Source organism: Hakea prostrata, chromosome 5 (assembly GCF_041222555.1).
Source record: "Hakea prostrata isolate BN-2017 chromosome 5, UWA_Hpros_2, whole genome shotgun sequence".
NCBI classification, from domain to species: Eukaryota; Viridiplantae; Streptophyta; class Magnoliopsida; order Proteales; family Proteaceae; genus Hakea; species Hakea prostrata.
The window spans coordinates 15,427,013-15,442,884 of NC_142604.1; the positions used below are offsets into that span (position 1 = coordinate 15,427,013).

The window sequence follows — 15,872 nt, forward strand, 5'->3', positions numbered from 1 at the left end:
CCTCAGAAAACAAGCTAAACAAGGACTCATATGTATAAACTTTGATCAAGACTATTACAAAAATGATAGCAATTGCAAGGATGAAAGAAAAGGTCACTAGTGCCTTGCTGCAAGCTCTAAGATTTTGATTTTTTGTTTCAATGCTTTGGTTCTTGGCTAATACCTGATACTAGTTTCTAATGGACCAAAGACTATATATGTGGGCTGGATTGCGTCTGCTCCTCCCTATAGGATTCAGAAAAGGAAGGACTCCAGCAAGGAAATAGAGAAGCCAAATGAATATGCACTTCAAGGCCTTTTGATCAAAGAGAAGGCTTCATTAGCACTTCTGTTATCCATAAATACTGAAACTGATCAAAAGACTCTTGAACTCAGCTTCTAAATCCTCCATGCACTCAAAGATTACATCTGCCACAGAATGAAATCTGCTCAAGCACTTACAACTTTGCGCACAATATGAAATCTTAAAATTTTGGTGACCCAGATTGTTTTCACCCATTAAAATAAACCGGATCTTCCTAGTAGGCTTGTATTGAGTCCATGCCTAGTAAATTGCCCCCGGTGAAGGTATCAGGAGAGGTGGAACCGTGGAAAAAATAAAACAGAACAGACCTTCAATTTATAACACAAAGAGCAAGCTTGAAGGATCCTGCGTGCAAAAGTGGATACAATAATGATGTGGCTTTCCTCGGATGAAGGGTTACCAGTCGACCAGAAAATTTGATACCAGGGAACGCAAAAAGAAAGATCTCATGAAAATTTAGCACTGTAAAGTACAAGGGGTACACAAGTTTTGTGATTAAATTGTTGAATCTACAGTAGGATAGAACCCAGAAGCCAAAAACATGAAGGTAAAAATCTATAAAATGCCAGACTAATGTTTTCCTAAGTTCTTCTGAGAAATACAAAAAGAAATTACTGGTACTGTGAAGACCCTGATGGTCCAGCTGGCTGATACTGCTGAGCTGCTGGAGGTGGTGGTGGTGGGGCTGCACCAGACTGATATGGTGGAGGATAATGATATGCTGAAGGAGGCGGTGGCGGCGGCATGTAACCATAAGGTGGATAGAACTGCGGATAGGGGCCTGGCGGTGGTGGCATACCTTGGAAGGGATAATGCTGCCCCCCTGGTTGTTGCTTTTCTGAACCTGATTTGTTCTCACCAGACGCACCGCTTGCCCCTTCCTGGGATGGGATAAGAGCTCCCATCCTTTGAGGATCCATTGAAGGATAGAAGTTCCTCTCAGATGGGAGTGGAGGTGGAATATTGAAGTAGTGCACGGGTTGTTGCTGTTGATCCAATGCCCCCGGTGGCGGTGGTGGTTGATTCTGCTGCTGAGATATCACTTGCCTCGGCAACAAACCACCGTGAGCCACAGTACCCTGCTGTCGCACAGCCTCATCCTCAGGGTTCTCTGAATCTGGTTTTGGAGCTTGGGGCTTCCCCCACATTAGCTTCAGCCTTAGACCCTTGATGACTAGCTTATTTGAGAGTTCTTCTGCTGCCTTTTCTGCCCCTTCCCTGGTAGTATAGGTTACAAAGGCACATGCACGCTGGAGTACCATTCTTATGGATTCAATCTCACCATGTGCATAGAAGTGGTCCCTCAGATCCTGCTCAGTTACCCTAGCATCAAGACCACCAACGTAGAGGGTCTTAATGCTCTCATCTTCCGGGGCCATTAATGATGACATTTCACCTGCCTTGTTCAAAAGCTTCATGGCAACTGGATCATTAACTCTGCAGACAAAAGTAGACAGAAATCAGGCATAAGACATGAGAATACAGTTGATAAGCTCTTTGACAGAAAGATCATTATGACCTAGCAAATAGAAATATAAGCTTAATAAGGAAAAACAAATCAACTTCCTCTGTTATATTTATACCTTACTGAAGAAACAAAGAAACAACTCTATGATATTCCAACCATTTTCATTTAGAAATAAAGTTTCTAAGCATATAAGAAAAGATGTGATATCCAGTTCATCATTTGTCTATTTTACAGCCAGAAAAAATGCACATGCACATATGTGTGTGTGTGTGAAACAGAGACCATGGAATGGATCAGAACTACATACCAAGAAACTATTAAGGACCCATATGATAACCACCGAAAAACAGTTTCTTGCTTCAAGAAACAAAAGACTAACCAAAAGCTGTTTGATAAATTTGTTTTGCTTCTAATGACTTAGCAATATAAATTTAAAATTTATAAACACTTTTGACACTGTTTCTTTAAGTAAAAGTAGGGCACAGGCTGGGTTTAAGTGAAACAGTTTTAGAGAGGGTATTCATGGAATTTGGCATCCTAAACATAAGAACGCTGCTAAACACCTCTCATACTGCAAAAGAACTCTTCCAATTGTTGCTTCTTCAATCCTAATGACTGGTGATTGTTGGATTCTTCATCTTCGTTTTGGGTATGAGAATCTGGACTGAATGTAATTTTCTTATTCAGTTTTTGGATCTCTTCTCAACTCTGTTGTTTAATCTTCTTTCAATCATCTTGCAATCTCATTTTTTTTGTCAATGCTGTGATTTTGATCCCCTCTTTTTTATGTAGAGTGCATGATTACAGTTTGATGTGACAATTTTTTCCAATGATATCTCTTTTTCAGTTTTGTGAATGATATATATCAATTGCATATGTAAATTCACAGCATTATAAATGAGTTTTCTTTAAGTCCCCTTTTTTTTATAGGGTTTTGTAATATCTTCCTTTAAGTCCTTTTTTTGTAGGGTTTTGTAATATCTTCCTTCCTGGAAGTGCAGTTCAATCTTTGCATGGATTAAGAAACGTTTAAATCAAACACCTGCTGAAATTGTTTCTGCTTCCAGAAGCAAATTCTATCAAATGCCTATGAAAATTTTTTTCTTCCAGAAACACCTAAAACTATTTTTGGTGTTTCTCAAAGCAGAAACACTTGGTGGGTTATCAAACAGGTCCTAAGTCTAGCTGAGATGACATAGGAAAACATGGTTACACCCAGTGGAGTAACACAATTAATTCCTGATCTTAGGATAACTAGATTCCAATTAGTCCTAGGCAAAGGTATAATAGGCATAGTAAAGGTAACAAACAGTTCCTAACCACAGAAAAAAGAATAGGAGATTAATACAGAGTCAAGAAATCAACTATCTTTCTTAGAATTTCACCAAGCATTGCAAAAGTTTATATCTTGAACTTTGAGGACACAGCCAGATTTAGGAACGTAAGGTAATGGCCAACTCAATGGCATTACCTGGTAGTTTGGTGATCAATTTGTTCATCTCATATATTCTTATTTAAGGGCAAAATATGCCAAGCACTGTTCATGTTACTGTTCACATGAACAGCGCACAGGCCAACTCAAGTGGAAATACTCTTAAAATCTATGTGGAGCCCAAGATCAGATTACATGAAGAATTTGTTCTTAGGAGATCAGTTTGGTTTCTATTTTAGATACTTATGGATGTGCCTGATATATAAAGCCTAGCAGTTTCTGATTTTAGTTGGTTTCTATCTTCCACAAGATTTTATTGTCACAAGTAATGTTAACCAAAATACTGCCCCTGGCTGGAGGCCACTCCAAAGTGGGCACCTAAGGCTGGCCAAACCCTCTTGGAGGGGTATTTTGGTCAATCTAGCCCTAATTAAGTTGCAAATTTTATTTTCCAAAATTTTCTTTTTATTTTTCTGAAGAGATTTGTTCCATTAGGAAATCTAGTTTGAATTAAAGATGAGTTCTTGAGTCTTGGGATTCTTCTTTAAAAATAAGACTGAACAGTCTTTATTTACAAGAAGAGTTCCTACAGTATTTAAGTCTTAGGGAGAATATATCTTCATCAAAGGAGATTCCATTAGATCTTTGATTCTTATTTTGGATGGTTGAGATTAATTGTAATGAGAGCCTAATATATAAAGAAATCCCACTTAGAATTAGGGTCTCTTTTAGTAGGCTATAAATAGCCTATGAGTTGAGGACTGAGGTTCCTGTTTAAGGGGGCCATGGCAGATTTTGAGTAAAATTTCTCCTTCAAAGATCAGCAACACACTCTATCTAGCACTCTTCTTCCTGTACTGTCTTCTTCAAGAAATTCCAGCAAGGTTCCAAGAAGTTTTCTGAGTAAGCAACCCCAGCTCCTGCCCCTCTCTCCCCTCCCATCTCAGGCATTCCCCACCCCTTCCCCTTCAATTGCAGCCACCCCCTGCTCCTCCCTCACCTCCCCTGTTCTACACAACCCTAATAGCCCCTCCCCCTTTGCTGCCACACCTTGGCAGCAGCTTCCCTAGGGCCTCACGACACTCCCAACCCCTTCCCCTACCCCTCCCCTACCCTACAGTACCCCCGCCCCCTTCCCTCTCTTCTCTTCTTCCTTGCAGCAACCCAGAAGGAAAGGGGAAAGAAAAAGAAAGAAGGCAAGGAAGAGATAGACAAGTTACATCTCCAAGATCCAGCCCATTTTATCCCACCATTATTCCACACTTCTTTAGGAATAATCTTAGACACCCAAGAGCAGCCATAGAGAATTTGTTAAGCCTCAAACTTAATTCCTTTCCATCCCATCTAGTTTTGGATAAACCCATACCTTATCCTTAACCTTGACATTTAAATCCCCACCTAGATTTGACAATTACTTTACTGGAAGATTCCGAGCAAACCCTCAATTTTAGGGAATTCTTTCAAGAAAAGAAACAAGGGGGGAGTCTGGGAAGGGTCAGATGCATGCATCCTCACCCCTGTTTCTAGAGTGGCTGATTCTGGGACTTGAACTGTGACCCACATCCAATAAGAGAGCACTAGACCAACACATCAAACACAACCTTCACAAAATGCTAAATGATGCAGAAAGGGGAAAAAAAATGGATCTACTGGTGGTAGTAAGAGAGAAAAATATGGAGGAGAAAGATCACAGGTGAAGGTGAAAAGGATAAAACTCAATCCCTTTGGGTGGGGAAAATCTCACTCACTTTTCTAACTACCTACCTTTTATTCCATTACCAAAATATAGGGATGAAGGCATGTATTAACTAGTCTGCAAATACAAAAACAGATTACTTGTGTGTGTGTGTGTATACTGTATATATATATATATATATATATATATATATATATATATATATATATATATATATATATATATATATATATATATATATTGTAATCACTAATCTATTTTTAGAGATTAGATAGATAGATGAATCTAGTTATCTGTAAAACAAAATAAAAAAGAAATTGGACTCTCTCGCAATAGATTCATAGACATGAAATCAGTAATCGATTTATGGAGGGTTTCCTCAAATGACCTTATAACATGATGGGGTGCAAGCTAAATGAACAGGAAACTCTCATGCAAGATGCTCAGAAAAATGTCCTAAGCTAACTCAAGCCTAACATATCTCCTCCAAAATCTACAAAAAAGGGTTAGCTTTACTAACAAAATTCCTTCAGAGGTAACAGTTGATGATTCCCCTTCCAAAACTAACAAAGTAAGATACTAACAAGTACCCCCAAGGACCTAAAATTTGGGCCTTAAAATTGAGCCTATTACAAATAAATCATCTAAACCAAAACTGTTATCAAAATGAGCCTCGATGCTGGCACCAAAACTGCATTACTTGGACATCTCATTAGAGATGCAGAAAGGTCAATATTGATCAACAAACATGAATGCTCTCCATTGAAATTTATAACTTCAAATTATAATCCTACCAATAGGATATCTTTATAAATATAACCAACATCTACCAACAGATAGGATCTCTTAATAAATATAACCAACATCTACTAGCAGATAGGTGGAGCTAGAGCAGTTTATAAGGGAGGAAGGGGGAAATGCATAAAAATGTAAATCGATGTGCAGATCCTTAATAGGACTTTCTTTAGTGTTCAAGGATTCATCATCCACTTCACATGCTTAGTTCTGTCATCAGTTTAACTCAATTGCTAGAAGGCAAAATTCTCAGCAGTAATTAACATTTTGACCAGGGAAATAAAACTTGTCCTAGTTTTTAATGTTAGAGAGAAGGATCAGGGAGGAATATTCTGAAGAGGCAGAACGTAGTCATATCAACTAAAAGGAGCAAGTCTCTTTATAAAACAGAAAGGGAACTTGTCAACGGAATAAACATACCCATAGTAGCGATCTTTAATATTTTGTTGTGATAACTCGCCAGTTATGGGCATTTCATGTCGATAGGGACATTCAGCACCCCTTGTGCATTCCCCTCGTACATAGAAACTGCAAACATGTGCCCGGTTTCTCTTGTAGTAAGGTGTCGTCCTCTGAAGCTTTAGTATGGTGTCATTTGGCCGTACCTTTCCATAAGAGGATTCATAATCTATGCCAGCCCGAGCCTGCAACACACAAGATGAGATTTAATATAACAAGGAGGAGGATGCCTCTAGAATGTCCCTATGAATAACTTAGAGAACATGAACACACTCATTAGACCAAAGCAATAGGGAAGGAAATGACAAGCCTTCATGAAGTTCCTTGGGCTATGTTTACTTGACAACATAAGGAGAGAGAAGTAGAAAGGGGAAGGGGGAAAAACAAAAAAACAAAAAAAAAAAAAAAAAAAAAAAAAAAAAAAAAATAAAAACAACAAAACAAAACAAAGAAGACAAGAACTTTTCCTTTCTTGTCTCAACATTCCTTGTGAAGCAAACATACACATGGCTTTTCCAAGTGATTTTTTAACAGAGGAAGAACAGCATAATAAGTATAGGAGCACATATTAACAAACCATAATAGAAGCTCATATGTTTGTTTGCAAATAGATGCTTTTGAGGCATTAAAGGAACAAATTTTCTTCGGATTTATCACCAAATAGACCAAGACATTACCACAGAAACTGAATAACCCAAAGACAGACTGTTCCCATCCAAACCTTCAGATGATATGATTAGAAAGAAATACTGGCAACACTGAATCTGTTAACTACAGTCCAAACAGATGATAATGAAAATAAAAACAAGTTGATCATAACTACAACAGAAATACCAAATCAAAATTGATGATGGTTTGGCAATCATAATATGTTAGCTTGGGAGCTCTATTAGGGACTCTTACATCTTACAAGATAACTTTCATTTATTCATTGTTTTGTGACATTTCACTTTATCAAGCATCAATACAGTTCTGATTCAAGATCAATCAGTGAGCATACACATTAGCTAGGAAAGGTGTCACCTAACCTAAGTTCACTCTGGAATGTGGTCTTCTACCGATTTGCTACTTGCTAGGAAAGGTGAACATACACATTAGCTAGGAAAGGTGTCACCTAACCTAAGTTCACTCTGGAATGTGGTCTTCTACTGAGTTGCTACTTGCTACTTGTGGGATTAATGAGGGAGCTTCTCTGCACTTATCATTTTGCATCTGGGGGGGGGGGGGAAGCTGGGGATTGAACACAAATCTTTAGTTCATTTCCTACTCTTTCCTTCATATACTATCACTATAGTTAACAAATGGAATGATTGAATTCAAATTCTGGGGGAGGGATAAGAAGGAAACAAATGCACTTTTATGCTCAAATAACTAATTCATTTCATCCCTGCTTCAGATAAAAAAAATCCCAATCATATTATCACATAAGCAAACAATTCAGACAAATTCCAAACAAGAAGAAACATCCTAAGCTTGAACAACTTAATGTTGTCATTTATTTGGTAAAATCAATTACTATGTTTTCTTCAAGACTCCTGCAGAAGAAAAGGGGACTTAATCTCCATTTGCAAATTTCTCTACAAGGTAAAGCATTTTCAGCATCCATCTATTATTATTTTCAACTCTTAACTGTAATGGATCAGGAGTCTAAAGCTTAAGATTAGTATCACATTACAAGCATGGTCATTTTAAATAAATCGACATGATAATAGGAAAATTGGACCATAATCAACATACCCTGCGGTCATGCTCCTCAGCGAAGTACTCCCTGTTGACATCACTTTTTGGAATGGTATCATTGGAGTTGATAGCCAATGCAGTATCTCGAACCTGAACTGGCAATCCATACTCAAGATCCAGTAGACACACTTGGCAGACGTTCTTCAGCTTGCTGCAGGTCTGGCAGACCTCTGTCTTTTTAAATCTTGCATCACGACCTGGCCTCCACCTAAAAACTGTGAATGGCCGTGTGCAGATCTTGCACTCCTTATCATAATCCGCTTTTGTCTACATGAAAAGTAGTAGGTGTGTGTCTTAGCAAACAATTACAGTAAAATTTCACCATATTCTGCAAGTTAAATATATTTGAAATTTTGAATACAGTATCATATGTCATATAAAGGTTGAAACGGCATTCACTGTTACATATGAAAAAACGGTATTTTAGGATAAAACACAGAGCCGGAAAGGTCAATTCAGGTCTGTTCATATAGACACCCAGTTTTTATTTAGTAATGTTTCTATCTTTTAGTGACAAAACAGTGTCAAAAGTTACATTAAAAGAAACTGAAAGAAGTGGCTAGGAAGTCCATCAGTTTTGGCTAACTAAACCCTCCCTATTACAGCCCCCTATCACAACCCAGAATTTAACTACAAAGCAAGACCTGCTCTTCCAATAATATCTCTTTTTTGGTCTATTGGTGACACCCTCAACAAACCCGTCTGCCTGTTTTCACCAACTGAGCCGACGGCAAACTCATGAACTTCAGGATGGATTTACAGATCGACCCTGATGTTTTCCACAAAATTCGCGATAACAATGAGGCAAAACCATTCTAACTTGCAACAAAAATAAATTCACATGAATTGAGCTCTAGGAATGAAATTAATAGACTCTGGATTAAGGGTTACATTATAAAAATCGGCCTCTTAGAGAAATAAATGGATGAAAGTTCAGAGATTGCAAGAGGAAAAAGAAAAAACCCATTACCATGCGAACGTAGGGATTGTCACCCAGGCAAGATTCACAAATAATTGGGAAATCAGATCTTTCCCAACCATCGGCCTCCAAGTTCCTCAACAACCTATGCGCCATGCCCTAGATTCGCTCGTCTCTCCCGTTTCCAAACTTCTGCCGTCTCTCCTCCCCCGTTTCCAAACTTCTGCTCGTCTCCCTCCGTTTCCAAACTTCTGGTCGTCTGCTCGTCTCTCCCGTTTCCAAACTTAAACTTCTACCGTCACTCCCCCGTTTCCAAAGTTCTGCTCGCTCTCCCGTTTCGGACTTATACTTCTGCTCGTCTCCCGTTTCGGACTTACGGACAGGGACAACTGGTTCGGTCTACCTGAGAGAAAATCTCACGCTACTTACACAAAAGTATCACACTTTTTTTTTTTTTTTTTTGCCAACCCGGTTTATAAACCGGTGTTCAACCCACGTCGCACACCTAGCTGTGGTGGGTGAGTCTTCCAGCGGGGATTTTTCGCATCCACAAGGATTCGAAAAGTATCACATTTTATTTCTTTCTTTTTCCTAAGTATACCATATACTATTTATAAGAAAATCTAAAACCAATCAATAACCCTAATCCTAATATAACTATAATTTTAACATTAGGGAAATCTAAAATCTTAATCCTAAATTCCTAATATAATTATAAATTTAACTTACTAATAATTAACTCAAATCCTATTTTAATTACAAATATAACTAAAATTCTAATTACACAAGACCCGTAGAATATAAAACACCCAACCCTACAATTTACAAAGCCGGATCAACACCCCCGTCAAGGGAGCACTTTGTGCTTCTCGACGACTTTAACACAACAAAATATGTGGGCCCATAGAATAAAAATAATAAGGGTAATTTTCATCTGGACCCCCTGAGGTTTGGTCCTCGTCATTTTTAGTCCAAAAAAATAGACACTTTGCATCTACCACCCCTGAGGTATTCAATAAGATCAATTAAGGACAAATTGTAGTTTTTATGACCAAAATACCCTCACATCTATTCTACCGTAAGATTTGCATATTTTTTCACAATTAAATCCAATGGTGAAAATCAAAAGAGTAGGGCCATTTATTGGATCCGCTATTATACTGACACCCTTCCATTACCTCCAATTGGCCGTTAGATTTTAGACATGTAGATCTTCCAATCGAATGAACATAAATCCATCTGAAAAAATATACATTTCTAAATCCCTAATTCTTTCAAATATCCTTCATCGTCTCCATCTTCAGTCCTGCGTCTCCAGAATCTCTGCATTTTTCCTGAGGCTCCTCTCCCCGACGTGAGGCTGCTAAGCTGTGTAGTGTGACCCTGTGCCCTGCAACCACAACGGCAGTCTTGAATGAGAGAGAGAGGGCAAACATTGAAAAAATCAATCTCTCTTTCTCTGCCAATCTTTTTGGTTTTTTATTATGAAATTCTTCTCTGTTTCTTTAACTCCAAATCAATCTCTCTCTAAGTTTTGATTCTCCAATGGCAAAGAGTTGAGATCTTTTCTATTATGAAATTCTTCTCTGTTTCTTGAGAACCTGCGACTCCAATCTTTTTGGTTTTCTATGAAATTCTTATCTGTTTCTTTAACTCCAAATCAATCTCTCTCTAAGTTTTCATTCTCCAATGGGAAAGAATTGATATCTTTTCTATTATGAAATTCTTTTCTATTTCTTGAGAACCTGCGATTTACTCTGAGGTTAATGGGTCCTTTGTTTCAAGCAGGCGGTGGCAAATGGTGTTCGGATTAGAGGGTCCTCAAGATAATAAAAAAATTAGAGGCGGAAAATGCTCTTATGAAAAAATGCGAAAAACTTCTGTCTGGATCCATCTTCAAGATGTGCCGTTACTCCGATTAAGATTTTCAAATTTCTTGTTGATCTTGTTAGTTTCTGTCTACAAGAGATAGCAGTCAAAAACGGCTGGGCCAATACGCGAAGACGACTCTTTTTTGTTACCACAAAAAAAAAAGGATGAAGAGGAAAAAAGTGTTCTAAATTCTAATCGATTCAATTCTAACCGGAGTTGAAGAGGAAGAAAGACAGAGATGTTGGTGACGCTGAGGATGGAGACGAAGGAGACGAGAGAGAATTGAAAAGTTAAAAATATGTATTTTTTCAGATGGATTTATGTTCATCCGATTGGAATGATCCACGTTTCACCGCTGGATTGAATTGTGAAAAAAATATACAAATATTATTATAGAATAGATGTGAGGGTATTTTGGTCATAAAAATCACAAATTGTCCTTAATTGGTCTTATTGAATAGTTCAGGGGAGGCAGATGCAAAGTGTTCATCTTTTTGGACTAAAAATGACATAGACCAAACCTCAGGGGTCGAGATGAAAATTACCCAAATAATAAAACATAAAAAATAAAAAAAGAACATCATCCAACCCTTGTGGGCTCCCACATGTTTTGTGGTGGTAAAGCCATCAATGAGCACTCTGTGCTCCTGATCCGGTTCACAATTTACTTATCTTAATTTGAGTCTACGTTTTATACATTACACTAATCAATTTGAGAAATTCCAAGTAACCTTTACTTTTCTAACACCTTTGAAGTTGAAATAATAATTTTGCCCGGTTGAATAAAAATATAAGGTTTTTTTTGTAATTTTACAAAATTCTGCTTATTTTTTTTAAATTTACAAACAAAATCCCTGTTCACTCGAGAGCCACCGCCCTGGACTTTCCAAAAAAAACTCCATGTTCTCGCAACTCTCATTGTAGACCTCCTCGGACAAGCCAGACACGAGAAATCCGTACTCTTCTCCAACTAAACTTCGAAAAGCGAAAGCTTTACTTGAATGGTCACTTCTCTCCGAAAATTGGGCTTTCTCCGTTTCACGAAATTTCAAAGAATACCATAGTGATCCTCAACAATAGGTGCAGCAGCTTGAAATCTGGGAATATGAATGTCAGAGTAATTTATGATGCCGATAAGTATTGTGTTAGAAGCTTAGATAGTTTGGATAGGTCAATTGGATGTTTGATTTTGGAAAAATTGACGATTGGTTGTTATGACTTCTATGGCAATAGACGTTAGATTGTGTGAATCTATTACATGACTTGTACTGGATGCGATTCAAAATATTCCAACGATCTCTTTCACAGGAGTACTAGTTGCGCAGTGGTGTATGATGCCCATAAAAGATTATCTTCAGAGGCTTCAATCTGGAGGCCTTGATGTCTCTGCTCGTAACGACTCGGTTGATTGGATTTACAAGGTGGGTTTCGATTATTTAGGTTCCTATGTTCTATGTTTACTTAATGGGGTGGTGACGGAATCCAGTAGCTTGCGTCGGAGGAGAAAGACAGCTTCTGCGGTGGGTGGTGATTGAATCCGGTAGCCGGCGTCAAAGGAGGAAGTGTTGCGTCGGAGGAGGATGGTGACTTCGTTGAGGTGGGCTTGCTGTGAACAATGACTCAAGAGAAGAGAGAGACATTGGGAAGGAATTGAATATTACGGGTACTAATGTAATTTGGTGGGGTAAGAGTATCTGGATCAAGGAACAAAATTTTGTTTCATATTGCCAATTCGCTACCTAACGAACTCACTGAAATGGCGATAAGTTACGAGATATCGCCGAACATTCGGTGAAATAATTGATCGCAAAACAGGTCAAGAAATTGAATGCAAACGATCTCGATGATGTAAGATCGAGATTTTGGCGGCGTTTGTAAAAGTAAATAAGTCGAGTTCACAGAATGGAGTAGGAACTTCTAGACTCGTTACAACGTCGCTTTTCTTAAGACGTAATTCGCCCTCACATCAAGGTACTATGAGGTACTACCGTCTCCCAAGATACAAAGAAACCCAACTCGGAATTTTTCGTTTGTACCTGTTTGTTCGGGATTTTAGGTTTTTATAGGCATTGAGGTGTCTCTACTTTATAGGCATTGAGGTGTCTGTACTGACCAGTTCATGACTCTGTTCGTATGGGTGCACTTCTCTGTAGGGATACGAATGCTGACGTTCAAATATGAGCCGTCGGATCGTTCGGCCGCACGATCTAACAGTCCATATTGTTGTTGTGAAGCTAGAAGGTTTTTATAGGCATTGAGGTGCCTCTACTGAATCGGATCGTTCGGCCGCACGATCTAACAATCCATATTGAACCATCAAAACTATATTTATGGATCTACTTCCATCGCCCTAGATCTACCGTTGATCACAGCACACGGTTCAGATCTGATCTCATGCGCGAGCGCCACAAACGCCCATTCCACTCGAGCGCGCTCGGACGGTATACCGTTCTCGGTCATACACCGCACACGCACTGGCATGTGTCATTATTATAAATTAAAATTAATAGGCAGGACCTATTGATTAACTTGGATTCCAACATCTCGGTTTCCAATGTAGGACTATATAAAAGATACTTTCCTAAAATAAACAAAAGGAAAGTCTTCCGCACTTATAAATCCAATAATATGAAACATATATTATTTTATTATATTAAAAATAATACAACATAGGCGAGGGTTTGGAATCCTCCACCGGGGAAGAAGGCCTTCAAATTCATCTTTGTCCCAATAATCAAAAGATTTGGGTGATGGATCGGAGGAAGCTAAAGGAGGAGGCATGGCAGAGGACTATGGAGGACCGTGATGAGTTTCGAAGTCGGAATTAGCAACTGGAGGAGGAGGGACCGGTGAACGGAAGGGTTGATGAGAAATTTGGATTTAACGCATTTCAAAATTTAAAAACTTAATAGTTAAATGGTAACTTCTGCAATGGGTGGTGATGGAATCTGGTACCAACGTCAATGGAGGAAGTGTTGTGTTGGAGGAGGATGACAACTTCCTTGAGGTGGAGTTGCTGTGAACAATGACTCGCAAGAGAGAGAGAAGAGAGAGACATTGGGAGGGAATTGAATATTAGGGGTACTAATGTAATTTGGTAGGGTAAGAGCATTTGGATTTAACGCATTTCAAAATTTAAAAACTTAACAGTTAAATGGTCATTATGAACTTTGGAGTACTTGTGATTTCTCAAATTGACTAATGTGGGTAACATGTAATTTTGGCCACATAAGTGGGAGACCAGAGTTTATAAAAAAATCTATATTTAAAATGAAATCACTTTAATCTCGAGGATTGACTCAATTGACAAATACCAACAACTCATACTATAAAGTCAAGAATTGAAACTTGAAACTCATTGGTGCTAGGGGGATTCACATCCTTTACAATTCCCACTACCTGCAATTCCCTGTAATTCGTATCTAGGATTGTAACACGTGACAATTAATTATCCAATGGTCAGAATTAAAACCAACTAAAAATTGAATCTAGTAAATCCCTAAAATTGCTCCTAATTTCATCTCTCCCTTTCCTTGTGGCTTAGTTTTAGAGATTTATAAGATTTTGTTTTTAATAGGGTTCTAAGTTGACCATTGGATAATTCATTCCCACATGTCACAATCTTCTACACGAATTCCAGGGGTGAGAATTGTAGAGGATGTGATCCAATGCTAAGGGCAAGGCACTCTCATGTATTTAAATAATTATATATATATTTATATATAAAATACCCCTAAGGATGTAGCCAATATTTGCATAAGTTGTCTAGGACAAATCTCAATTCCATCCCTCTCTCCAATGCATAAAGATATCATTTGTCCAAACACATTGGTATTTTCCTCTGTGCCATTTTTTGAATACGAGATCTAGATGGTTGTCTATTGAAACCTTGTGATTGAATTTATAATAGGCATAAGTCTAGCCCTAATTGCCCAAACTCATCTTGAGCGCAAAAGTTTGGTCCTAAGGGTGAGTTAAGACTAGGCCCTAGTGGCCTTCAGTTAGGGCTAGGTAAGGTCACGATTGAGTATTTAGCCTAGAACCACCCTAATCTAGCTTGACCCTAACCTTATAGGATATTTTTAATATAAGTTGTAATGTATGGAACCATGCATTGTTTCACTTCTTTGTAGCGAGAGTCAAGGTTAAATGTCTAACATGGCTCAACCCAGCTTGCCCTATGTGTCACACCCCACTTAAGGCATGCTGAGTCTACCCAAATAATCCGGAGACCCACAATATGGATCCCCCATCGGACCATCAGATGCAATACCGTAATTGAGTATCATTTATAATATCCACATCATGAAGTGAAGAGATAATAATTTTTAATGTTGTCAATGAATATGATTTATCAGTGTAACAAATATGACAATGAATATTAGTTAATACAAAAATCCATATGAAATACCAAATGGGAAATATCCAAAATGAATGTAAATGTAAGTGTATGTCAATAAGCATGCTCATCCCTAAGATATATGGGAACAATAAGAACATGTATAGCAACAACATAGCGCATCATGTAAAGGCGTAAATGGATCCTTAGGCACCACACTGCCTACCTCTTTATTTAGACAGGGGCACCTCCAGTATTGGTACCATCTCAAGCTTTGTAACATCATCTAAAAGAGAAGAATTCTCAAGGGATGAGTTCCACCGAACTTACGAGGAGAAACAAGCACATCCATTATGCATGTGGTGCAATCCTATATGCCATCCAGAAACATATATCATTATGCTGGTCTCTAACTACTATCACACTTTAAAATGAACACTAGTCCTCTATGGGAGGGTCACACTCGATCCATACCACTCAATCCATAACAGGGGTTTGGGTAAAGGCCGCACTTTATACCATGACCATGGTTAAGGGTCTCTCAATCCACTCATAGCACATCTCATTTATGTTGTCCATCATCTCATTCCCTTATCATCCTCAACACTCATTGTCATCATTTATGCTCATTGGTACATGCCTAGCACGTCCGAGACTTGTGTAGCCCAATGCAAGGTCCTCTGCTCGGAGGGCATATCATGATTAATTGATACCATCCTCAAGCACCTGATATCTTGGATGTAACCCCCCCCCCCCAAACAACCTTGTTAAGGTAACCTAGAGTGGGCGGGGGTGAATAGGTTGCACCTACTATAATTGCCCAATTTTTCAGTTTGATTGAAAACTTA

At 38.4% G+C, this 15,872-nt stretch overlaps 1 protein-coding gene across 1 annotated transcript; it reads right to left on the minus strand.

Moving 5' to 3' along the window:
• Positions 1-560: 560 nt before the first annotated feature.
• Positions 561-9,233, minus strand: LOC149015395 (zinc finger CCCH domain-containing protein 40-like). The gene is made up of 4 exons (XM_089157375.1): positions 8,865-9,233; positions 7,892-8,161; positions 6,116-6,339; positions 561-1,741 (listed from the first exon to the last, which is right to left on the minus strand). The coding sequence occupies exons 1-4, from the start codon at positions 8,967-8,969 to the stop codon at positions 916-918; spliced, it is 1,425 nt and encodes a 474-aa protein (XP_089013501.1). The 5' UTR covers positions 8,970-9,233; the 3' UTR covers positions 561-915.
• Positions 9,234-15,872: the final 6,639 nt, after the last annotated feature.